At 41.6% G+C, this 27741-nt stretch overlaps 1 protein-coding gene across 1 annotated transcript in view; it reads left to right on the forward strand.

Moving 5' to 3' along the window:
• Window positions 1-26577, forward strand: part of COL8A1 (collagen type VIII alpha 1 chain) — a 170834-nt gene extending 144257 nt beyond the window's left edge. The window contains exons 3-4 of the mRNA XM_006047795.4: window positions 18841-19171; window positions 21966-26577. Coding sequence (XP_006047857.1) covers window positions 18844-19171; window positions 21966-23875 — 2238 coding nt within the window. The 5' untranslated portion in view covers window positions 18841-18843 and the 3' untranslated portion in view covers window positions 23876-26577. The remainder of the gene's footprint in view (window positions 1-18840; window positions 19172-21965) is intronic.
• The last annotated feature ends 1164 nt before the right edge of the window (window positions 26578-27741 follow it).

The raw sequence follows: 27741 nt of genomic DNA on the forward strand, positions 1-27741 counted from the left end.
GGCCGGTTTCCACGGTCAGGAGACAGAAATTCAGGGCAAGGATGTGGCCCGTGATATGGGCCATCCCAGAGAAAAGAACCGCGGGACTTTGTGAAGTGTTATTGAAGCATTCACATGAGTATGGAGTCATCACATGTCCATCCCTCCTCCTCCTCCTCACCTTCCATCCAATTTCATGTTAATACTTGACTCCACAGCCTGTTGCCTGACACTTCCCAGCATCTGGCATAATTAGGACAGAACAGAAAGGGACTGGACTGGGTAGAGCCAAGGACAGTGAGTCTTTACACTTGAAAGGAACATTAAGGATCATTTAATGCGACACTCTTGGTTTTCCAAACAAGGAAGTGGAGGCTCAAAGGTTACTTTTATAGAGGGCAAGAACTTCAGAGATTTTTCACTTCAGCTCCAGAGTCCTAAGTTGAATGTTAAGACGGAGGATTCACAAAACTGCTTCCATGATTCTGTCATTCAACTCAGGCCAAGTCTAAGACCTTCTATAGAGCAGCCATAGAGACTCTAACAAGCATCCTATGATGAATGACAATAATCACCAATCTCGAGACTAGGTTACCTTCAACCAACCCTTCTCCATCTTTACAGAGTTTGTTATTTTTAAATCAAAAAGAGCACTCAATTAACTTTTAAGGCAGAAAGGCTATTATGTAGGATTTTTCCTTCTTGTGATTTGGCAGCAGACACTAGAACACAAAATCAGGAGTGAGAATAAAAACAGAAGACAGAGAGAATTATGTTGATCCAGTATTCAAAAACCATAATGTTCTCTCAGGCTTCACATCACCTAAGACCTTATTTAACCATTTAGAAAAGGCAGGAGAGGAGGGGATGAAAATATGGTACCATTCATATACTTGTTCAACAAGCTTCATAAAGCCTACTTTGTCCACAGTCATGAACTAGGTGCAGAGAATTCCCAAAGGCAAACGTCTGACGCCAGGGTTTCAGACACTTAAGAGTGCTCTTATATGGAACTTCCTGCCCCCATAACCAGCTCCTAGAATTTACCACCATGTTCAAAATAAAATACATTGCAAATTTCATTTGGAGGGAAATTAATATTTTCTATTGAAATAAGTGTTCATGGCTAAAAAATGCTTAGAGATTTATTTGGTATTTTGAATTTGAGGTTACTACTTTGCACTAACTATAAAAGAAACATAAATTGAATTGAGTCTGTGTTTTTTCACATATAAAAGTGAAAGTGTTAGTTGCTCAGTCGTGTTCGACTCTTTGCAACCCCATGCACTATAGCCTTCAGGCTCCTCTGTCCATGGGATTCTCCAGGCAAGAATACTTACCTGGTTGCCTGGAGTGGGTTGCCATTCCCTTCCCCAGGGGATCTTCCCTACCCAGGAATTGATCCCAAGTCTCCTGCATTGTAGGCAGATTCTTTACCATCTGAGCTACCAGAGAAGCCAAAACCCAACATAATCTTGAATTCAGCAAGGATCTATGGTGGGAATGATATGAATCTTTCAGACATAAGTCTTAGAATATTTATTGTTGTTGTTTAGTTGCTAAATTGTGTCCAACTCTTTGTGACCCTATGGATTACAGCACTCCAGGCTTCCCTGTCCTTCACTATCTCCCAGATTTCGCTCTAACTCATGTCCATTGAGTTTGTTACGCTATTGAACCCTCTCATCCTCTGCCATCCCCTTCTCCTCTTGCCCTCAATCTTTCCCAGCATCAGGGTCTTTTCCACTGAGTTGGCTCTTTCTAATAGGTGGCCAAAGTATTGGAGCTTCAGCATCAGCCCTTCTAATGAATATTCAGGATGGATTTCCTTTAGGATGGACTAGTTTGGTCTCCTTGCTGTCCAAGGAACTCTCAAGAGTCTTCTCCAATACCACAGTTCAAAAGCATCAGTTCTTCAGCACTAAGCATTCTTCCCTGGTGGCTCAATCGGTAAAGAATCTGCCTGCAATGCAGGAGAATCAGGTTCGATCCCTGGGTCAGGAAGATCCCCTGGAGAAGGGAATGGCAACCCATTCTTGCCTGGAGAATTCCAAGGGCAGAGGAGCCTGGCAGGCTAAGTCCCTGGGGTTGCAAAGAGTTGGACACCACAACTGAGCAACTAGCACACTCACACACAGCCTTCTTTATGGTCCAGCTCTCACATCTGTACATGACTACTGGAAAAACCATAGCTTTGACTACACAGACCTTTGCTGGCAAAGGGATGTATCTGCTCTTTTAATACACTGTCTAGGTTTCTCATAGCTTTCCTTCCGAGGAGCTGCTGCTAACTTGCTTCAGTCATATCCGACTCTGTGCGACCCCAGAGACGGCAGCCCACCAGGCTCCCCCGTCCCTGGGATTCTCCAGGCAAGAACACTGGAGTGGGTTGCCATTTCCTTCTCCAATGCGTGAAAGTAAGTGAAAGTGAAGTCGCTCAGTTGTGTCTGACTCTTAGCGACCCCATGGACTGAAGCCTGCCAGGCTCCTCCGTCCAAGGGATTTTCCAGGCAAGAGTACTGGAGTGGGTTGCCATTGCCTTCTCTTACAAGGAGCAAGCGTCATTTAATTTCATGGCTACAGTCACTATCCACAGTGATCTTGGAGCCCAAGAAAATAAAGACTGTCACTGCTTCTACCTTTTCCCCTTCTATTTGACATGAAGTGATGGGACCAAATGCCATGATCTTTGTATTTTGAATGTTGAGTTTTAAGCCAGCTTTTCACTCTCTTCTTTCACCCTCATCAAAGGTTTTTTAGTTCCTCTTCACTTCCCTGGTTGTTCAGCTGGTAAAGAATCTGCCTGCAATGTGGGAGACCTGGGTTCAATCCCTGGGTTGGGAAGATCCCCTGAAGAAGGGAAAGGCTACCCACTCCAGTATTCTGGCCTGGAGAATTCCATGGACTGCATAGTCCATGGGGTGGCAAAGAGTCAGACAGGACTGAGCAACTTTCACTTTCACTTTCTGCCACTAGAATGTATCATTTACATATCTAAGGCTGTTGATATTTCTTCTGGCAATCTTGATTTCAGTTTGTGATTCATCCAGCTCGGCATTTCGCATGATGTACTCTGCACATAAGCTAAATAAGCAGAGCAACAATATATAGTCTTGATGTACTCCTTCCCCAATTTGGAACCAGGCCGTTGTTCCACATTGGTTCTAACTGTTGCTTCTTGACCTATATACGTGTTTCTCAGGAGCCAGGTAAAATGGTCTGGTATTCCCATCTTTTTAAGAATTTTCCACAGTTTATTGTGATAAAAGGGTAAACACTAAATAAATGTGAATTCAAATATTATTATTATTCCTAAACTCCCTGAAAATAGTATGAAAAGATTAAGCTTCTAAAGAAAGTGATTGTAAGCTGATTATTTTTCTGACCTGAAAATAATTCTATTATTACTTGTGAATCTTACTTCCTTCAATAGTAAGATATATCCTAAATCCTGTAGCCAATCCCACAAGGCCAACTTTCTACTACCACTGCCTAGAGAAATGTCTTTGCTTTTCCGAATTTCATAGCCAAAGCCCTTCTTAGTCAACAGGCTGCAGAGTGGCCAGTACTGTGTAGAATACGAAGCAGGAAGAGACCCAGAATTTGAACTAGTGCTCACGTGACAAGCAGGTGGGGGCCCAGGCTGCACTGAGCGGCAGCAATTCTGACACTACTTGTTACCACATAGTAGGCTCTTTTGTTACCTGACCTGTCTTGGTATCTCAGGCAACAGGACAGTTGGGCAGCTTAGTTTTTATAATAGGTCAGGAGCAAAGTAAAGACAAAAGTCTTTTCAAACTGTTCAGAAACAGGACTGCAATAAAGTTAAGTGTGGGGAACTATATGCTCAGAATCCCCTCCCCTGCTTCTCCTCCTTCCCCCTTCCACTCCTCCTCTAAATAGTAGCTAACACCTACCTATATAATGCTAGCCACATCTGAGCACAGTTCTCAGCATTTTACTTGTATTAACTCTCTTCCCATCCTTAATAGCCTCGTGAGACAATGCTATTATCATCCCCAATTTATCATGAGGAAATGGAGGCACTGAGAGGTTAAGTGACTTGCCTGAGATCACAGAGCTAGATTGAATTAGAAGGCACGTGATTAGGATTTAACTCAAGCAGGTCAGCTCAGGGCTGCTGCTCTCAACCATTCTCTGCTACAGCTGCCCTTTAACTGTTGTAGCTGCCAACGTCTGTTTCTAGATTATAGCCTCTACTTCCCTCTTTACTCTGCTAAACAATGCCCAATTATTCCTCAAACCTTAGTTCTAACACTGTCCCTCAAAGACCTTGTGTCTGACCAACCCTGCCACCTATACATCACAATCAGGTTGAAGTCTTTTTTTTTTTTTTTTTTTTGGTCTCTATTGAAGCACTTACACCAGATTAAGATCTAACTTTCAACAGTTGACTAGAAACTTCTTGAGAATAGGTCCTTGTATTTCAGTTATTTTTATACATCGCCAGCCACTAACGTGTGGGTTCACTCTCTTCAGTCATGTCCAACTCTGTATGACCTTGTGGACTACAGCCTGCAAGGCTCCTCTGTCCATGGGATTCTCTAGGCAAGAATACTGGAGTGGATTGCCTTGCCCATCTCCAGGAGATCTTCCTGACCCAGGGATTGAACCCATGTCTCTTATATCTACCTGCATTGGCAGGCAGGTTCTTTACCACTGGTGCCACCTGGAAAGTCCCAGCCACTAACATGGTAGTGCCTAAAAATTCAATGTACAAAGTGTTGGGTTTAATATTAATAATTAAACTAATCAACAGTCACAGTAGAGAGAAACAATGCCAGGAGTTAGAAACTGTAGCAAATAAAGGCAAGGGAATCCCCTATACAATATTTTAGAACGAGAGATATGTTAGAAACCATCTGACACCAAAGGCATGCAGCAGCCTAAAGTTTGGATTCTGTCTGCAGAGAGCTATTTCTTTTTTCTACCAGACATTATTTTTTTTTTAATCAACCCAAAATTTCAAGATGAAGGGGTTTTACAAAATGTCCCAATTTGTGGCTTGTCTTGAAAAACTGGAAAACCTGCCCAAACCAAGCATACAAGTGAGTAGTTCAACTTCTGCCCCGTTAGACAGGGCAATGCTCCCCAGCTCACCGCAAACTTTGGCTAGCCAACTCCACTCGCTCCCCCGTCTCCCTGCTTCCTCCAGGTTTTTGGACTCCCTCCCCTTCTAATTCATTCCCCTCATCTTACAGTTTAGGAAGAGGCGGGCCTGAAAAGTACAGGAATATATCCATGACAGAGAAGTGGCTACATATACCCCCGTCTCTCATCTCCAGTTTCCGATTCCCACCAAGTCCTAAAAAATGGCATTTGTGAAGCATGGTTATCAGAGCAATCCCTCATTTTTTCGTGAATTCTTTGTGCCCTGTAACAGAGGTTTGCTCAAAAACAAACAAACAAACAAAAAACAAAAAACCGAAAGTCTCTTCCACACTCCCAACCTCCTCCACTTTGGCATCTCCAAGAACCGGCATTTGTTACATAATTCCTTGTCCTTTCCTTTCTCCACTTCCATTTTCTCTGAAAAATGTTTGGTGGATTAACTGTGAAAACCTTATGATTTTCCTCCCAGACAGCACATCCATCTCTTTCTCCCTCAAAATAAATTCCACCCCGAAAGAAGTAGAACTTCCAATACCAAGATAGCTGTGGTTTTGTTGCCTCAGCACTTTGCCTGTGTTCAAAGGACAGGATGCTACCACACAGGCTTATTATCTAGATGAAGCCACGGTTGAAAAGTGGTGGATTCAGAGACTGCCCTCTCTGTGGCTGACAATTTATCACAGCTTGGCGTTTTAGGCTTAGCCCCAGGTTGAGAGTGAAATTTTTTTCATATTTAAATTCATTTTTGGGAACAGTCCTATGGAATGATCTCTGCTACTCTTAAACCATGCAACAGAGAAAGAACAAATTCACATTTTTACTGCCCGAGAAATTGTTGAGGTTTTCTTTGGTTTTTTTTTTTTTTTTTTTTTAGTTCTTATATAATTCAGAAATTTCCAGGGGTACACATTGCAACTTTAATAGGATTGCTGTTCTGACTGGAGATTAGCCAAGTGAATATGTGTGGGCATGAGGGAGGAGCAATTTTTAAAGAAATTTATTAATTATTTTTATTTCCAAGTGCTGTTGATTTGATTTAATGTTTCACCCATGTGTGATAGAAACTCTAGAGCTTAACTTTTAACATCAAGTCATTCAAGGTTATGTGACTCAAAGTAATTTTAGCTAAATAAGACTTCAACAACTGAATCCCCTAAATCACTAGTTCAAAAGTGGGGGAAAAAATGTTAATTGGCTGCCTCACGTCCTCTATCTTTGCCTTTCTATCCACGAAGACACCTGTATACCCATATAGTAATTTCATTAATAAATATTTTAGTATTATGAAAGATAGGCGAGGCTAGGATTTGTTGCTCGGTTGAGGGAATTTTTGTTTATTTCACAATTTCCTATAAAAATACCAAAATGAACAGTCTACTTCCATAATGGCTGGCTAATAAAAAGAAAATGCTAGCATGGGAAATTGCTTGCTTCAGCTTCTGGATATGCTGATAGAGTAAATGCTAAGTGCCAGCCAGAATGGGGCAGAGACAGGAGACCTTTCTGTACTTTTCAGTCCTTCCTTGCCACCATCCTAGGAAAGCACTGGGAGCAACATCCACGTGACAAAGCACTCCTGGCCCCCTGCTTCCAGGGAGTGCCCATGCTGGCTGGGAGCTGACCCTGCTGTGCTTTATATTTCAACTTTCTCAGTTTTCAAAACTTCGACCAGAACTACCTCATTTGAGTGTCACCTAATCTCTCAACTTTCTTGAGTAACATGCTGAGCAATGGTGAAGCATCTAGAAGAATACGCAGAATTACAGAAAAGTAGACAAGGCAAGAGCTTCTAACATGGCAGCCTTCCTCAGGAAAAGCTGGTCTAAAGACAAGCCAGCTCTTCCTCCCAATCACTCCCTCCCACATCTAGAGGCTACTCCAGGACCCACACCTAGAGACTACCCTAGGACCTACATCTAGAGGCTACCCTAGGACCCCAACTTCTACAAGTTCAAGACCCAGAAAAAGGTCATTCAGGAAACAAGATATGTGTCTTTGTCTTTTTACCAAACTCGGTTTAAACTTTCTAACCTCTGTAGCCTTAGATATTTTGGGAATGAGTATAATTTTTTTCATTTTACTTTATTCAACTCATTCATGTTATTTATAAAGAACAACTTCTACCACAACTACCAAATTTTAACTATGCATGTGACAAGGACATTGCTGAATTTTGTTTGGTTAAAATTCATTTGTAATCCCATTGGTCTATACAAGAGTTGAGGATGAAATGAAGGTGTCTGCAGTGAACAAATGTTCCATGAAATTTACATTTTTTTCCTTCTAATTTTACTGAGATATAATTGACACACAGTACTGTATAAGTTTAAGGTGTAGAGCACAATGATTTGATTTACATACATCATGAAATGATTCCCGCAGAGGCTGAGTGAACATTCATCATCTCATAAAGATACAAAAGAAAAAAAAAATTTTCCTTGTGATCAGAGCTCTTAGGATTTACTTCTCTAATGACTTTCACACATAACATACAGCAGTGTTAATTGCATTTATCATGTGCACTTGTTTATCTCATAACTGGAACTTTGTACTTCCATGTACATGATATTTATATTTTACAAAATACATTATTATAGTTATTTGCTCATGATAAATATTTTCACAATGTCCAGTTCAATGGATTACGTCAGAAAAGACTTCCTCACACATGTCTCTCCATTGCAACGGCCTGAAAACACGTTATTTTACATTGTGTCATTTACACAAACCATAGTAGCGCAGAGAAGGCAGAAAGATGCTTGTGTGAATGGTAGAGTTCTTTCCAGCCCTTCTTGGGTCACACCAGGAGGAATTTGCCTTGCTACACATTCCCAGGCTCATGGAATGGGGAAAACTGTATTCTTGGGGAGCTCTCCTCTTTGTCTACTGAAGACCTGCCTCTAAATTTTGGATCTTCCATTTTTCTACATCATACTTATTCACTGCCTACTTCTCCTTCCTGGGATACATACTTTGTATTCATTTGTCATTCCTATGACAGGAGGCATACATGAATCCTTGCTGAGGGACTCTGGGGGACATTTTGAGCCTATTATATGGTAAAAAGGTTTTTTTCATTTATAGCCACTTTTTAAAGATTTCTCATTAAGCTTCCATTTTTAGTAAATCTTTGAATATGGCATTAAAAAGTTATAAACCACTGTTTTGTTTGTAAATGTTATTTCTTATTTAGGTTCTTTCTTTGGTTTCTTGTCAGGTATAGCTTATTTCATCAGAGGGATACTTGCAGGGGGCTCTTCAAACTCTTCCTGCTCCATCTCCACCTGTAAGAAGATGAGGAGAGTAAAATACTGAAAAGTAACCGGATGTGTGAGATGACATGCAAAAGGCTTAAGCATGCGCCTTCATGAGAGCATTTGTCCATGAAGTGTGGACTTGTTATTCAGGTTCACAGCTACCCTAGCATTTTAGGGCTAGAGGGACACTTGAGACCATCTAGCTAGTGTCCCAATTCTGCAAATGAGGAAATGGCTGCCCACTTAGAGTAGTGACTTGCTCAGGTCAGAACCAGCATTTAGGTACTATAAATGATGATGTCGTCACATTATGGGAAGAAAAGCTAAACAAAATGAGACAGGATTCTGCTTTAGCACGTCCCTTTTAGGGGTTCTCTCAAGTGTTTTAGAAACTCTCTGGCAGCTGACATGATCCCAGTTAGAGAAACAAAAGGAGTTAATTGCAGACTTCAAGTATGTGAGCTATTATTTTAAGAAAAATTTTCTCCAGATGTTTCCCACCTCCTTTGAGAATACAAAAGAGGAAATGAGTTTAAAGTTCAGCAAGTAAGATTCAGATTAGATGTTAGGAAATGCAGGTCTGTGAAGCCTGCAGTTGGTTATTTGCGAAGGTTGTGAAATCTCTTCTGGAGGACTTGTGGAATGCAGTGGTTGGCCATCGTTTCAGAGGGGTTATGTGGGTGGCCCACTTCTAGGGCAAAGGACACAACCTAATTGACATCTCAAGTTCTGTAAGTCCAGAGAGGTCACGCTCTGCCTATGGCTAGTAGGTGGGGTTGTTGGCTCCACTTATTTATAGTAGATTCAGGATTCATCAGTGAGGCACATATTCAAGTTCAGTTTATATATGTATCAGTCCGTATAATTGGGCAGATTGACTAAAACTAATGAGTGCTCATTGGATTTTCTGCCCACTGCCTTTACTGGATTGATCGACCAATATGTGATGGTTTAGTTTCTTTGGGTTCCATCTCAGCATATTCACCTTGCCATCATTAATACCTCCCAAACTTGTGTCCCTAGTCTAGAAAGCAAAAAGGGATCTAGTCCAGGATCTTAAACTATATAATAGGGAAACTCTTTATTTCAATGAAAAAGGCAACCTTGGAATTTGGAGGACAAGATGGAGAGAAGTGGAAATATAGTTAGATCTGTACCTGGTTATTTAATATATTGATGAATCTCCTAACAATAATCAAATAAGAAATACTTTTTAAAATTTTTTATTGAAATGTAGTTGATTTACAATGTTGTGTTAGTTTCAGGTGTGTAGCAAAGTGATTCAGTTTATTTATATTTATATGTTATATATTTATATATAATTTACATATTTATATATAATATATATATTATATCATTTTTCAGATTCCTTTCCTTTATAGGTTATTATAAGATACTTAGTATAGCTCTCTGTACTATATAGGAGTTCCTTGTTGGTTATCTACTTTATATATAGTTGTGTATATATTTTAATTCCAAACTCCTAATTTATCCCCTCCCCTTGTTCCCCTTTGGTAAACATAAATTTGTTTTCTGTCTGAGTCTATTTCTGTTTTGTAAAAAAGCTTATTTGTATCACTTTTTAGTTTTCACACATAAGTGATATCATATGATATTTGTCTCTTTTCAAGTAAGAATTTAAACTTTCTAACTTGGAATGTAACAGTCTTGAATTTCAGTAAAATAATCAACTATTAATATATGAATACAGGATGGGGAGATACCATATGAAAGAGTTTAGCATTAAAAAAAAGCCTAGTAAATGGATGAAAGATTAGTGAAATGTATCTGAAGTATATTCATGGGACTGGCATAAAGTAAGTGCTTAAAAACGTAGCTAATATTATTATAACTTGGATGTTTATTTTCTTTCTTCCCCCAACCATTCTCCAGTTCTGGTTTTCTCAAATATAGTCACTGATTTTTCCCAGTGCTAATATGGAGCAGTTCTGAACTGTTTGTCTCAGTTCAGTTCAGTTCAGTCGCTCAGTCGTGTCTGACTCTTTGCGACCCGATGAATCGCAGCACGCCAGGCCTCCCTGTCCATCACCAACTCCCGGAGTTCACCCAAACTCATGTGCATCCAGTCGGTGATGCAATCCAGCCATCTCATCCTCTATCATACCCTTCTCCTCCTTCCCCCAATCCCTCCCAGCATCAGGGTCTTTTCCAATGAGTCAGCTCTTCGCATGAGGTGGCCAAAGTATTGGAGTTTCAGCCTCAGCATCAGTCCTTCCAATGAACACCCAGGACTGATCTCCTTTAGGATGGACTGGTTGGATCTCCTTGCAGTCCAAGGGACTCGCAAGAGTCTTCTCCAGCACCACAGTTCAAAAGCATCAATTCTTCAGCACTCAGCTTTCTTCACACCAACTCTCACATCCATACATGACTACTGGAAAAACCATAGCCTTGACTAGACGGACCTTTGTTGGCAAAGTAATATCTCTGCTTTTTAATATGCTATCTAGGTTGGTCATAACTTTCCTTCCAAGAAGTAAGCATCTTTTAATTTCATGGCTGCAATCACCATCTGCAGTGATTTTGGAGCCCAAAAAAATAAAGCCTGACACTGTTTCCACTGTTTCCCCATCTATTTCCCATGAAGTGATGGGACCAGATGTCTACCCTCAAAAATCCATTCTCCCCAAAGAATTAGGTTTTCTGAAGGTATCATCAGAAGAATAAGAGTTTCAAAAAGAGACTCACAGACTTAGAGAATGAACTTATGGTTGCTGGGGGAAAGGATGAAGAAAGGGATAGTTAGGGAGTTTGGGATGAGTGTGTACATACTGCTATATTTAAGATGGATAACCAACAAGGATCTATTGCATGGATCTCTGCTCAATGTTATGTGGCAGCCTGGATGGGAGGTGAATTCAGGGGGAGAGTGTATATGTATGGCCAAGTTCCTTCGCTATTCACCTAAAACTATCAAAACATTGTTGTCAATACAACAATGTTAATACATAATACAATGTAATACATAATAAGTTGTTAATACAGCTATCATTTCAATTCAGTTCACTCAGTCTTGTCTGACTCTTTGCAACCCCGTGGACTGCAGCACGCCAGGCTTCCCTGTCCATGACCAACTCCCAGAGTTTACTCAAACTCATGTCCATCAAGTCAGTGATGCCATCCAACCATCTAATCCTCTGTCGTCCCCTTCTCCCGCCCTCAATCTTCCCCAGCATCAAGGTCTTTTCCGATGAGTCAGTTCTTCGCATCAGGTGGCCAAAGTATTGAAGTTTCAGCTTCAGCATCAGTCCTTCCAATGAATAGTCAGGACTGATTTCTTTAGGATTGACTGGTTTGAGAACCCCATGAACAGTATGAAAAGGTAAAATACAGCTATACCCCAATACAAAATTAAAGTTTTTTTTAAAAAAAGACAGAAGAGTCTCTTCATCTCTGAGGACATGAAGGAGGGATTTTATAATAGGTATCCTATTATAAACAAGAAGAGCTCAATTGAAATGATGTTTTTCTGTCTTGACTCTTCCTCCCCTGGAGATCCTCTTTCCTCTCTTTGTCATGCAGCAATCACAACCGCCTCCAGATTTCCCAACCAGGCCAACTCTCTGTACCTCTGTTAGTATTGTTTCTATCTTTCTTTAAAACCCAGGTGCCAGCCCATCCAAGTGCAGAAGGCTCAATTTCTACACTAAAGTGGGTTTCAGAGCTCATCATCTCAACATCCATACTACCCTCTCTTTTGTTTTCCTCCATATTGTCCAACACACCATACATCTGTGTTTTTGTTTAATTTGTGTCCCCATCAAAGCATAATCCTCAAAATGTTAAAAACACAATTTTCATTTGTACATGAATATGTCAAAAGTTTAAATAACAACAAAGTCAATTTGAAATAAAATATTAAAACTCTACATTTTTCATTGTAATGAGCAGGTAAAAAGTATGCTGAGATAATGTTAAATTTGACAAAATTAGCATTAGCATACCGGTTAATATTAGAATGTTAACCAAAACTGGTTAATACTCTAAAGGGCAACAAAACCATAACCTGAATGGGTTCAATCAACATATAGAGTTGTTAATGTCCTGTAATACTAATAAATTGTGCAACAAGTTACATATCCCTAGTTTGATGACCCTAAAGTGGGTTTATTGGCATGGCAATAAAAGATCATGTAACCATCTATCTTTTGCCTTAGCCAATTTGGGGATACATTTTTTTTCAGCCTTCTCTACCCCTCACTAAAAGTAAGCTACCTGTGCACAGCCAGTTATTAATCAAAAAAGGCAGGTCTCCCCTACAAGCTGCTCAGATAATAAACATTGCAAAAAAAAAAAAAAAAAAAAGCTGCACAAGAAGGTAGTCAGCTGCCTTAGGAATATTTCCATTACAATTAACATTCAAGTAGGAAATACGCAAGCCTTCTGTCAACAACTGTTGTAGGAAGGATTCCAAACTGGGAGTGAGGCTGAATTTGGTATTTTCTAAAGCCCCTATCAACACTGCAGTTTTGATTATAAGGATTCATCGATAAATGTTGAGGAAGTCAAAGAATATCATACATTTTCCCTGTTCTCAGGAAACGTGATCATATTGAGGTCTAGTGGGAAAAAATAGAGAAAAGCATAACGTTGGTTAGGACTGCGTTTAACTTTTTGTTAAACTTTCAATAGTACTAGCAGAATAATGATGTCTGAGGAGGTAGGTAGGGAAGACTTTACAGAAGAGGCAGGCATTGAGCCGACTAGAGGAATTATACGTGTTATGGGCTGAGCTGTGTCCCCCTGAAAGGAGGGGAACATACTGAAGTCTTAATTTCCCATGCTTCAGAACATGACTGCATTTGGAGATAGGGTCTTTAAGAGGAAATTAAGTTAAAATGAGGCCAAATGGGTGGGCCCTAATCTCATGACTGGTGTTCTTATACGAAAAGGAGATTAAGACACAGACACATTAGAGGAAAGAGCAGGTGAAGACACAGGGAGTAGACAGTCATCTACAAGCCAAGGAAAGATGCCTCAGAAGAAACTCACCCTACCAATACCTTTATCTTGGACTTCTAGCCTCCAGAATTGTGAGAAAATACATTTCTGTTGTCTCAGTCACTCAGTCTGGGGTCCTTTGTTATTGTAGCCCCAGCAAACCAATACAGTTGGGCTGAAATCTGGAGAGGGATTTAAAAAGAATAAGGATTGGGGACTTCCCTGGTGGTCCAGCAGCTAGGACTTCGTGCTCCCAGTGCAGGGAGCTCGGGTTCGATCCCTGCTCAGGGAACTAGATCCACATGCCGCAACTAAACAGTTCGTGAGCTGCAAATAAAGACTCCACACGCCACAATGAAGAACAGAGATCCCAAGTGCTAAGCAAAAAACAGCCCTGGCACAGCAAAAAAAAAAAAAAAAAAAAAAAAAATAGAATAAGAATCCTCTAGAGAGAACAGGATACCCTAAATACAGAGGTCAAAATGAGAACTGACATAGATGAGGAATAGTTTTGAAACAGGGGTTTACGTTAATGAATGTTGTATAAAACTACCTTGTAACTAATATAGCTATCTCTGGTAACTAATAGGACTCTTTTTTTCCAGCATTGTGTTTAAAGAGAGATAAATAAAACTTTCAATCCTCACCTTTCTATCCAAAACTTACTTCCTCAGAGATGTCTTCCCCTATCACCCTTCCAAAACAGCATCTGCCTCCCCAAGGCATTCTCACGCCCTTTCCCCTTCTTTGTTTTCTTCACAGCATTTAAATCTGAGGTTGTTGTGTTGCTGTTTAGTTGCTTAGTCATGTCTGACTCTTTGAGACCCCATGGCCTGTAGCCCTGTCTGTGGTATTTTCCGGGCAAGAATACTGGAGTGGGTTGCCATTTCCTCTTCCAAGGGATCTTCCTGACCCAGGGATCGAACCCACATCTCCTGAAGTGTAGGCTAATTCTTTACCACTGAGCCACCAGGGAAGCCCCAAAATCTTGAGATTACAAAATTTATTTTTAACTTGTTAATTACATGTCTCCCCAGGCTAGACGGTGCGTTCATGAGATCAGGGACTTACCTCTCTAATTCACTTCTCTTTCTTCAATCTCCAAGCAGTTTGTAATGATTAGTAGCTGTCTCATAAATATCCATATGTAGTGAATGAATTGCCCCGAGAAGTATAATCAACCATGAGAGAATTTTCTAAACAATCCTGCTGAATATTGGAGGCGTAGGGTGCTGCTTGACTTTCCCGTTTTAGGTGTGAATCTGAAGGCTTGAGGAACTACAAACCCTGTGTGACAAGGTGAGTAGAGGGCATAGAGGAACACCAACCAGGAGCAGAATGAGAGAAGGCTAGTCCACACCACAGAGGACATGGACACACATACATACACATACAGACATGCTGGGAAAGGGAAAGTTGTCCATGTGAAAGGGAGAGTTGGATTTAGCACAAGGATTGATGAGATGGTTGGATGGCATCACCAACTCTATGGACATGAGTTTGAGCAAGCTCCAGGAGTTGGTGATGGACAGGGAAGCCTGGCATGCTGCAGCCCGTTGGGTTGCAAAGAGTCAGGTACGACTGAGCGACTGAATCAAACTTGAAGGCTTAAATACTTAAACATTCTTTTGGACAGCAAGCCATAATCTCATGAGGATCAAAGTCCTAAGAAAATGCTGAAGAGCGTCTAAAATAATACAGATCACACTATTCTGTTATTTACATTGCAGGTTTCACATGAGGAAACTGAAACTCTCTGTAGCAGCCCAGCCCAAATATAGGGAAGCATTTAGGGCTGTTCAGAATGTTAGGACTGGCAACTCCCACCCCAGAATGAATAACTGTCTTGGTTCAGCTGTTCTGTTTTCCCATTTTTAACAAGTACATTTTAATGGTCATTATTGTTTTCTTCATGTTAGGTTTATCATTATTGCAGTTAACCTCACATTTACTTTGGCTAGCATCTTTCTTTGAAAGTCTTTGACGTTTCAGTTGGTTTTGATTTGTCTCTTTGGTCACACTCCATTAATAATAACTTAAATGTGAATAGTGCTTTTTGCCCTACAAAGAATTCATATTATCATGTATGCCCTTCAACATTGCTGTGGGAGAGGCAGAGATCATAATTTCTGTTTTATAGACAGGGAAAGTGAGACGCAGTGAAGATAAGGGACTTGCAGAAAGTCATGAACATGGAGAAAGGCAAAGCTACGCCTCAACACATGGTCTTTTGGCTTCTTCTACAATGTATGACATGACACCCATCACTAAGTCTGCCTGGCTGGCAAAAATCCAGTGTCTACACACAGCATATATGTTCATGCTCACGTGCACACACACCACATATCAGTTTCCAAATAGAAATCCAAGAGAACATCAAATAGAACTCACAGGATTCTTGTGTTCTACATCCTTGCGGGGGCGGGGAAGAGGCAAGAAAACCCACTACCACCGTTTCTTCCCAGCAGGAATTCTGAGGCTCCCTCTTCCTACCAGGTGCTTGTACAGTGTTACACAAGTCTGATGTTCTTTTGAGTGATCTGGGGAGAACCTCCACAGCACTCTGACCACCAAAAATATCCTCAGGGACAAGAGGGAAATGAGGAAGGATAAGTCAAGTGCTAAATTCTAACCAGGGCCCCTATGTAAATATTCGCACTAAAACTGAACGAAGTTTATTTAAATAAAGATCCAGAGAAATGGCAGATGGCAGACTGAAAGGAGTGGTTTTCAGCAGAAACAGGCCAAGTCTGTGAGAGGAAATAATCATAGTCGAGCAGAATTCCAGTGGGCCTTTGATATTCATCTGGCCTTCTTCTAGGAATTCGCCCCTTTCCAATTCTCCAGTGTTTCATTAGGCTGTCCTGGTTTGAAGATTATTAAGTAAATCCAACACATCCACTGAATTGAAGGAAAGGTGAAGGACCAGGCATGCTAACTTATTACAAAGAACAAGTTTAGGGTTTAATAATGAAACTCATTAACGACCAAAGGTAGAATTAAGTCCCAGGTTACACATCACCAGATATTACCATGTTATTTCTAGTATGGATTACCATTGTCAACTCTCTAATGACTACCCGAGACACTGAATGTTAGAATCAGATGGGGCTTAGAGAACAATTGAGTCTCATTTTTAACAAAAGAAAAAGCTGAAGGTATCTGTTCAGATACACAAAACTACGATGAATTTATGGTCTTCTGCATGAAAAAAGTAAGGAATAGTGGCGTGTTGAATAAGTGTAGTTTGTCTTAAATGGGCGCATATTAAATGTGCATCTTCATAGATTATCTCTTGGAAAATATAAAGGAAAATGTTACTTCAAAAGGAAGGGATTTTAGACACTAAAGAACAAAAGTGAGAGGAAAATTTACTTTTTCCTGATATCCTACTCATTAATAGGTTACACATCTGTCACTCCTACTAAAACAGTATAAGTTTCTTGATGGCAGGACTTATTGACCATATTATAGTTATCTTTGTAATCCATGGACAGGTATCTCACTGTGTCTGCTAAGTACTCAATAAGCCATTGTTGAGTACTTAGAACAGATGTTCTTTTTTCATCTAAAATAAATTTGACTATTACCGAGTATAAATCAATATTAATTTTGTGACTCTTTCTAAATGGTTTATAACAATTAATCATTCTTATAAGGACATAAAATAATAGCTTTCTGTCTTCTCCCATTTATAGTACACTTGAAACAAATAGTTCTTAAAGACTATTCTGATTTATGAAATGGAGAAAGTTTTATAAATCTTTCTGCCGACAGATATTTCTTCATTTTTTCCCCCCTGAAGGGGGAGAAATGATTAGTATATTAAAAAAAATTGTAATGCAATGAATTTAATGGTAAAGGTTCTTATTAAATATTTTGTTAGGTGCTTTTTATTAATCAGTTCTATAGCCTGTTCACACTCTCAGCATTACACTTGAATAAGATGTTGCATTGTCAACGCACATTTTCTGAGAAGTGGAAAACTAAGATTCAGGATTAAGTAAGGCAGAAGCAAAGAAAACAAACTCTCAGGAGAATGGAAATTAAAATTTGTAGACACAAGTTTACTCAAAGTTTTCCAGAAGACATTTACATTAAACATTGTGAGAAACTTGCCACTTCTCCTCCAGCCCCCCACCCCTCCTCTCCGTGCCTGTCTGTCTGTCTCTCTCTGCAGCATTACCACGACACTCTGTTTTGTTAAGTCCTTTAATAAGATATGAGAACAAAGCTTTGTGTGTGGTTTTAGGTCTGGGAGTAATTGAGCTGACCTTGATGTGCATCACACTTGCCCTCTAGTGGGAATTCGTGAACACTGCAGTTCCCTGGGCTGTTTGATCTTCAGCCCTGGGTGTCTCCAAACAGATGTTTTCTCAAGCTCTTTTTAATAAACAGATAAGCCACACTTATATTTATTCTATTAATTACTAATTTTCAAAGGGTGCTATTAAAAGACTTAAAAACAGTTTATCCTTGTGAGTAGTTAAACATCTTTCATTTATGCAACCAATTTGCTTTGAAAACTCCTTTCTTTCATAATAGTACAAAGCTAAACTTCAGTGATCTCCAGGTCAAATTAACTGAATTCTAAACAAATGACTTCACAGTACACAATTAGAAGAAAGAAATGGTATCCTTGTGTGTATGTAATTATAATGGCGATTTTTTTTTTTAATGACATTTGGGGGCTGTCACATGAAGTACTTTCTTTCCAATTCAGAAGATGTCTTTGGTTTTTATCATCCTTGTTTGCTCTTTAACCTTTACACATGCTTATAACCCCACCAAGTTCAACCAAGGCTGAGATTTCTTCAAGCTTTTTGCTCTGCCATCCTCAATGCACAGTTTTCACTCTATAGCCCAAGACATGTCCACTCCCCTTTACAGCCTTTTTGGAAGCTGGTGCCCATTACAACTACACCCAACAGGCCAGAATTTTGTCACGTAGCCACATCTAAATCAAACATCTATGGTCTAGGCTTGCTTCGCTCCAGCTTAGAGTCAGAGGTGCCAATACTATGGAAAAAGGCTGAGGTCATTTCAGAGACAACTAGCAGGCTCCCCATAGCCTGTTTTTGTTTTGTCACTAAGTTGTGTCTGACTCTTTTGCAACCCTATGGACTGTAGCCCGCCAGGCTCCTCTGTCCATGGAATTTTCCAGGCAAGAATACTAGAATGGGTTGTCATTCCCTTCTCCAGGGCATCTTCCCAGACCAAGGATCGAACTCACGTGTCCTACATTGGGAAGCGGATTCTTTACCACTGAGCCACCAGGGAAGTCCCACCCATAGACTACAATCTCACTAATTGCCTTCATTTGGTAGATCCTACTCTTTCCTGGATTTTGTCTGTTTTCTATCAAAAGGTGATATTTTCCTTTTCATTTGTCTTCCACTCATGAGTTTCTGCTGATAAAGACTACGTACACTTCCTTTTCTTTCTCAAGTTAACTCTGGTCACCTGGCTGGCTGGTTTTCACCAACTTGGTGCATGTCTTCCTCCACAGGTGATGGCTGGACCACCTTCCCCTCTGCAGCTGCTGGGAGTCCTGCTCACCCTTTCCGTGGGCTCCATCCGGCTCATCCAAGCTGGTGCCTACTATGGAATCAAGCCGCTGCCACCTCAAATTCCCGCTCAGATCCCACCACAAATTCCACAATACCAGCCCCTGGGCCAGCAAGTACCTCATATGCCTTTGGGCAAAGATGGCCTGAACGTGGGCAAGGAGCTGCCCCACATGCAGTATGGCAAAGAGTATCCACACCTACCCCAATATAGGAAGGAAGTTCAGCCAGCACCGAGAATGGGCAAGGAAGCAGCACCCAAGAAAGGCAAAGGTAACAAACACGCTTCAGTACTGCTATAAAATAGCAGCCTCCCCAAATCCCAAGTAATGAGGTGGGGGTGGCGAGAACTAAATTTGGGGTGTTTTTATTTTAGCCTCTATGTCTGACTTTCATTAAATGCCTACTGTGTTCTAAACTCTATCCTTGAAAAAGTTCAACTCTTAAAGAAAGACAAAGTTACCATTTTATGTTGTGCTTTATTTCAACAACATCAAATGGCACAAGATGGATTTAATAACAAACAGTTCATTCCCTTATTCATTATTTCTTTATTCAAACATACAACTAATGAGCATCTCTTCCCATGTCAGGCTCTCAGCTAAATGCTGAGGGATTAAAGCACTGAAAAAAAAAAAAAATATATATATATATATATATGACGTCAGTCTTCAGAACTAGCAGAGAAATGTGGTAAGAACCTGCGGTGTTGAAAAAGAAAATCATATGTAACTAGATGCCAGATAAATGTGCTTTTAAGACAGCTCTAACGAAGGTGCTACACATGTCAATCAATAAATCAACAGAAGGAGCCTGAAGAGCACAGTGTCTAGAGATGATACCTGAAAATCTCTCCATTACTTTCTAGGCATATTCATTAGTTATTCAACACCTGCTAAATACCTATCACTGTGAGAGACATTTTCTTTTTCTTTTTTGACTGCACCACACAGCTTATGGGATCTTAGTCCCCCGACTAGGGATTGAACCCCGGGCCCTCGGCAGTGAAAGTGCTGAGTTTTAACCACTGGACCACAAGAGAATTCCCAAGAGACATTTTCTTATACACTCAGTTGGTTTATAAGAAACCTAGGAAACCTCTCACTTGCAGGAAAGGAATTGCAATCTGAGTAGCAATTTCCTTTGAGGAACAGATACCATTCCCAATGGTCCCTGCAAAAGCAGGAGCTCTACTTCCGGGGAACTGTGGGGTTTGGACCCCGCAGGTCTGGGTGCCCAGAGGCTAGAAATGAGAGAAACCTAGTCATTCAACCTCTCTGAAACCACTTTTCTTCATTTGTAAAGTAGGATTATTGAGAGAGTTGATGACATAAGGTAAGTACTAAATAAATGCTAAAGCCGCCTAAGAACTCTGAGTTGCTACAGCTGGTCATTTGACAAAGCCTAAGTAAGGACAGAGCGTACTCCAGGCACAGGCTGGACACTGGGGATTCCTGATGAATATGACATGACCCTGCCCAAGACGCTCCTCGATACAGGAGCTACACAACCCCTGCTTAGAAATGGCACACCTTAATCACATATAGTAATGTCTATTAGGGGGGCTTCCCTGGTGGCTCAGAGGATAAAGCATCTGCATTGCACAAAAGAAGTACTTCCTTTTTTTAGGAGCTATATTTCTTCTCTTTAGGAGCTGATATTCCACTTGGGGGATTACTCAGTCATTTGTTTTCCTTCCTTTCTTGAATGGCCTGCCTGGATTTTGAAACTTCCTGTACTTATTCAGATGGGTACCAGATTGCAACTGAGGAATTTAGAAAAAATATGAGTTCTGTGGTTCTATTTTGTTCCCTGACAGTAGGTCAGTGAAAAAATACAACAGCAGGATTAAGATGCAACTAATGGTTAAAAATAAGACTTTGGGACAATGAAGTTTCCTTTCTTGATGCTATTCCTTACTCCCAGTAGCATGGGAGATCCAGAGGTTTGTTTCTCTGCAAGGCATAGCTTAGTCAGTATAACAGCATATGCTTTGTATTTTGATAAAAATTCGAGAAAGCATAATGCCTTTCACATCTATTATCCAATCTTGAAGTGCAGGTGTATTACACTTGCCATACAGATAACCAAGCAAAGATGCTGATGGCTCAAGTAACCCAGTGAAGATCTCATTTCAAGGCCAGAAAGAGCTTCTTGCTCCTAATCCCAGTTAGGTTCCTTATCTGTACTGCTTATCATCCTAAAATACCTAATTCATTTCTCCTGTTTCGAAACCAAATTTGCAAGTGAGAAATAGCTTATTAAATTAAAGAAATATCTGAGGCTTAGGAAATCCTATAGCATATTAAAGAAATTAAATAAATCAATTTGACTCCAGAGGACAGATGTTTAAGATGTCATTAAACCACATAAAAAATAAAATGCTTCTATTCTTCCCTGTGTCCACATCACAACGACCGTCATCCTACATCATACTATACTTCAGCACAAGAGAAAACATTATTTTACCATATATTATTATATTTAAAACTCAAGGACATAGAAAAATACAAGTAGGGATAAAACAGAAAAAATAAAAATGGCTCCAACATTGTTTAAAGTACACACACACACATAGAAACATTTATATGTATATATAGAACACATGAGATGGAAATACACATAAATGTCAGGCAGTTATCTCTGAGTAGTGGAGTGTATACACAACTCGATTTTTCTTTATCCTTCTTTGAACTCTTTATAGTGATCACACCATAATATTTCCAAGTTTGTACTGGGAAAAATATTTCTTCATTACTTGTTAGCTTTTTTACTTAACCTAACTAACACTGATAAAAGCAGCCGCAGATATCAGTTCTCAAAACAGTATCTCAAACATGACAAAGAAATTAACAGCTTAATTGTCCATTAAATACAGATCATACAGTCCTGGAATACAAACACATTACTCCTCATCTTTTCTCTTGATAATTAATGGGCCAAAGTGTCAGAACTAAATAATGATTGAAATGAAGTGAAAGATGATCAATGTTACTCTCTCTCTCTCTCTCCCCCTCCTCCCTTCCTTGTGCTCTCCTCCCTCTGTCTTTCTCCCTTCTCCCGGTAGAAATACCATTAGCCAGTCTGCGAGGGGAGCAAGGTCCCCGTGGAGAGCCTGGCCCAAGAGGACCACCTGGGCCCCCTGGTTTACCAGGTCAAGGGATACCTGGAGTCAAAGGAAAACCAGGACCACAGGGGTATCCAGGAATTGGAAAGCCAGGTATGCCCGGGATGCCAGGAAAGCCAGGAGCCATGGGAATGCCTGGGGCCAAAGGTGAAATCGGACCCAAAGGGGAGATAGGACCCATGGGGATCCCCGGACCACAAGGGCCTCCAGGGCCTCACGGACTTCCTGGCATTGGGAAGCCAGGTGGGCCAGGGTTACCAGGGCAACCAGGTGCCAAAGGTGAGAGAGGACCCAAAGGACCACCAGGCCCTCCAGGCCTTCAGGGTCCTAAAGGAGAGAAGGGCTTCGGGATGCCAGGTCTGCCAGGCCTGAAGGGTCCTCCAGGGATGCATGGGCCTCCTGGCCCTGTAGGACTTCCAGGAGTAGGTAAACCAGGAGTGACAGGCTTCCCTGGGCCCCAGGGCCCCCTGGGAAAGCCAGGCCCTCCAGGAGAACCTGGGCCACAAGGCCCTATCGGGGTCCCAGGGGTTCAAGGACCTCCTGGGATACCTGGAATTGGCAAACCAGGCCAGGATGGGATCCCTGGGCAGCCAGGATTTCCAGGTGGTAAAGGGGAGCAAGGCCTGCCAGGGCTGCCAGGACCCCCGGGCCTTCCAGGGGTCGGGAAACCAGGTTTCCCTGGACCCAAAGGTGACAGGGGTGTCGGGGGTCTTCCTGGGCCTCTGGGACCAAGAGGGGAGAAAGGACCAGTAGGCGCTCCTGGACTGGGGGGTCCCCCAGGAGAGCCAGGCCTGCCTGGAATCCCAGGTCCTATGGGCCCTCCAGGTGCTATCGGTTTTCCTGGACCCAAAGGAGAAGGTGGGGTTGTGGGGCCACAGGGGCCACCAGGACCAAAGGGTGAGCCAGGGCTTCAAGGCTTCCCAGGAAAGCCAGGCTTCCTTGGTGAAGTGGGGCCCCCTGGCATGAGGGGCTTGCCAGGTCCCATAGGGCCCAAGGGGGAGGCTGGGCTCAAAGGCTTGCCGGGACTACCGGGTGCCCCAGGTCTGCTTGGACCAAAGGGAGAGCCAGGAATCCCAGGGGATCAGGGTTTACAGGGCCCTCCAGGCATCCCAGGGATTGCAGGCCCGAGTGGCCCCATTGGACCACCTGGAATTCCTGGCCCCAAAGGAGAACCCGGTCTCCCAGGGCCCCCGGGGTTCCCTGGAGTAGGGAAGCCTGGAGTAGCAGGACTTCATGGCCCCCCGGGGAAGCCTGGTGCCCTCGGTCCCCAGGGCCAGCCTGGCCTTCCGGGACCCCCAGGCCCTCCGGGGCCCCCAGGACCCCCAGCTGTGATGCCCCCGACACCACCACCCCATGGAGAGTACCTGCCAGATATGGGGCTGGGAATCGACGGAGCGAAACCCCCGCATGCCTACGGGGCTAAGAAAGGCAAGAATGGAGGAGGGCCGGCCTACGAGATGCCCGCGTTCACCGCTGAGCTGACGGCGCCTTTCCCGCCCGTGGGGGCCCCGGTGAAGTTCGACAAACTGCTCTATAACGGCAGACAGAACTACAACCCGCAGACGGGCATCTTCACCTGCGAGGTCCCTGGGGTCTACTACTTTGTATACCACGTTCACTGCAAGGGGGGCAACGTGTGGGTTGCTCTGTTTAAGAACAACGAGCCCGTGATGTACACGTACGACGAGTACAAGAAGGGCTTCCTGGACCAGGCGTCCGGCAGCGCGGTGCTGCTGCTCCGGCCCGGAGACCGGGTGTTCCTGCAGATGCCCTCTGAACAGGCCGCGGGACTGTACGCCGGGCAGTACGTCCATTCCTCTTTTTCAGGATATTTATTGTATCCCATGTAAAAAAAGAAAACAAGAAAGAGATTTAATAGAAGAAAAGAAAATGATGCACCCCAAAAAATCCAAATGAGAAACATAATTGCTTCAAAACATTTATATAGTTGGAAAGTTATATTTAAGTGAAAATTTGAACTGTCATGTACAAATAAAAACTAAGATGCATGCTTAGTGCTCTGCACGGCAGCCTGTGATTGAAAATGATGGGATAGATTTATGTATCAAGTACTGACACTCGTGTTGTACCCACTGGAATTGTATTAGCTGCTTATGTTATGTGCTTCCATGATAACCTGCTTATTCAGATCGAAGTATTTCAGTATGAAAGAGCATCATAGATAATGAAAGTCACTCACTCATATTGTTTACTTTAAAATATTTATAAATATGGCTTAAAGAAATGTCAGTGATAACAATTACATACCGTATTTACTTGCATAATTTCCTCCGTATTTGTGCAGATATTTTGCCCTGGGATGTGGGGGTGTCCTGCAGTGCTCTTCCCCAGTGAGACAGGGACGAAGAACCAGGGTAGGGTTTAGTCCACAGGATATTTCACCCCTGTTGGAGGCTGTGTCTTTTACAAGAGTTCTACTCAGAATTGTACATCTAGTGTCCCTAGAAGAACAACTGTAGTGTATTTACTCGTGCCTACTCTGTGCCTAGCACTGGACGAGACACTTTTGCGGGGCTTAAGACAGTGTCCCACAAGAAGCCAACAAACCAGCTGGGAGACATGAGCGGAAAGTAACTCATTTGTTCCTCAAGGATTTTTTTTGCTTGTATTTTTCTTTCCTGTAATTTTTTTTCTTTCTTGTTGTCTCCATGTAATTTACACTATGAATCAACTAATATAAACACCTAGAAGTCATAAGAAAAAAAAAATAACCCTCTCCCCACCAAACTTTCCAGTCTTGTGGAATGTTCATTATCAACAGCAGTTCTTAACTGTGTTTACATGCATATAATAATCTTCCTCTGCCTACACACACAAATAACTACAATGAGGTTTCATCCATGAAGGGGATATCAGTACTTTTTAGTACCTATTGAATTTCAATGAAATTTCCCTGCATAGTATACATGCAAATCAGTGTGTCATCTGAGGTTCCAGAGTGAATTTCCTAAATCTAAGCTATCCTTTACTTGGCGAAAGAAAGGGGGCTTTCAGAATTATAGAGGAAGATAAATTTTTCTAGAAAAATAATTTCTGAAGTCTTAAATTAATAAATGAATGTTACTTCCTGCTGTAAGTACTAAAAATGCAGGAAGCAGCTTGTGGAAGAGCCATCTGGAATGTTAAAGGGCAATGACAGCCCATGCTTTTTATGTCACCCCACAAGTACAAGAATCAATACAATTTTAAAGAGAAAAATAAATATTTTCCAGGTTTTCACTTAGTTACATACTAATTGCTTTGCACATTAAAATCTGGTCTCCAAACACGGACAAAGCATTTCAAGTTGGCTGGGAGTATGCTGCTGACACTATAAGCCACTGGGGGGAATAATGTGGCGCGATGGTGGTGAAGTCTTGTATCTTCTCCTCAAAATTAAGAGTGAGGAAACAAGGTGATAGGTATAGATGGGGAAATACACAAATAAATACGGTATAAACACACATGGAATTGTGTCTACGTGAAATCGGAATCATTTGAACCATCAAGAATGTTCTCCTCAGCCTAGTAGCTGTCTTTTCCCTCTTTTCCTTATATGGTATACAAGCACCATTTGTTCTCAATTCGTTAGAATGAGAAGTGAGTTCATTATCACGTGGCTTCTTACTCATGGCTAAATGTATGACAAACTTTTCCCATCAAAAACATATCCCACTCAACCTTTATTTTCAAAGCAGATAGCACGGATGTGGCCAAACATCTTCTGGGTTGGTTTTGAGGATGCTGGTTGTGGGCCAGTGGCTATGAGGGCCACTTGGGTCCACTGGGTTCCATCTGCTGAATAGCTGCATGGAAATGGCTCAGAAGCAAGTCAGCTCAGCTCATTTATAAAACTGTATTTATCTGTGCATGTATGGGCTTTTGATTTCCACAAAGAGAGAAAGTACCTCTTTAGTCAAAACCAAATTTCACTTTTCAAATATCTTCCAACTTATTTATTGGTTGTTACTCAATTGCCTCTGTGTGTGTGTGTGTGTGTGTGTGTATTATCAGGCATATGCTTCTAACTTTTAGATAGGAGAGGAGCAAAATCTATGCCAGATACTGTGTATTCTATTATACAATGGTGCTAATCTCAGAGCTAAATGAATTACTCCATTTAATTTAAAAAAGAGTTTTAAGTAATTATCTATGTATCTGTGTTTCCCTTTGGAGTGTTACACATCATGTTAACACACTGAGTGTAAAAGCAGATGAAACAAGTACATGTGCTAAAGTATAGGGACAGGGCTACAATTCCTAGTAATTCAAAATTAACTAGAACTTTTCCATGTGAAATGGACCAAACTGACAATATTGTTATTTCAATACAGAGTTTTAATGCAGGGTGACATCCCACAGGGGAGAAGAATGTCTGCAGTGGGTGACTGTTCTCAAATATTTTACAGATAACCATGAATGGTGAACAGACTGGTAACTTTTTTTGAGTTTCCATGATAGATTTGAGACATGTCAATAACAAATCATTTTTGTATTTAAAATTTTGTACTGATTGGAAAAAAAAGAGTCTTATTAAATACCTTTAAAAGTATGTTTCTCATCTTGTTCATATCACTCAGCTGACACTGTCTGAACTTCATAACTGTTTATCCCCTAATGTGTTAATTAGCTACTGAAACAGAGACCTAACATAATCCTAGCTTGAAAGTGAAAGTGTTAGTCGCTCAGTCATGTCCGACTTTTTGTGACCCCATAGATGATAGCCTGCCAGGCTCCTCTGTCCATGGAATTCTCCAGGTAAGAATACTGGAGAGGATTGTCATTCCCTCCTCCAGGGGGTCTTTCCGACCCAGGGATTGAACCTGGGTTTCCTGCATTGCAGGCAGATTATTTACTGTCTGAGCCACTAGGAAGCCCCAATCCTGGTTTAATGGGGACAATTCTTTCTCTCTGACAGAGCAGCTGCAAGTGTAAGGAGGCTGGGGTTGCTGTGGAAGCCCCAGTCAGGGCCCCAGGCCCCTTCTGTTGCGTTGCTCTTCCACCCGAGGGTGTGGCCCTCATCTCCAGGGGCCAGGAGAGCAAACCACTGCAGCCCTGCTCCAGGCTGTGGGAAGGAGGACAAGTCAGGAAGGGGAGAGCATGCTTCCTTCCTAAAGAACTCAACCGAGGGGTTGCTGAAATCACCCACCCACATCCCATGCTCTGAATTTAGTCACATTGCCACAACCAGCTGCAAGGGAGTGTGGGAAATGGAGTATTTATTTAGGACAACCACATGTCCAGCTAAAAATCACAGGTTCTATTAATACAGAAGAAAATATAACATATATTGGGGGACAATTAGCTGCTGCATCTGTCACATCCATCCTAAAAGGAAAAACTGCCACAAATTTCTTTTCTCCCCACGCACCCACCCTCCCCCCCCCCACACACACACAAAACTAATCTGTAAGTACTAAATTCTGTCACCGTTTGCCACACCAGAGCCACAAATTTTGAAGGGAGATACTGGTGGGTGGAGCTTCAGATGGGAAGCAGACCTGTTTCAAGAACCTAAGGGTTTTAATAAGCATCACTGATAAGGAATGAATTCTTTCGTGATGACTTATCAAGCTCTGAATGATCATAACTTATCACATAACTTATTATAAAGGGATCATTCAATAAGCAACTATGGAGCACCAGTCTATGGCTGGTTAACTTACTTGTTTAAACCCTTCAATCTGAAAGCTCAAGACAACAGTTTCCATTTCCA

This window comes from Bubalus bubalis, chromosome 1 (assembly GCF_019923935.1).
Source record: "Bubalus bubalis isolate 160015118507 breed Murrah chromosome 1, NDDB_SH_1, whole genome shotgun sequence".
In the NCBI taxonomy this organism is placed as follows: Eukaryota; Metazoa; Chordata; class Mammalia; order Artiodactyla; family Bovidae; genus Bubalus; species Bubalus bubalis.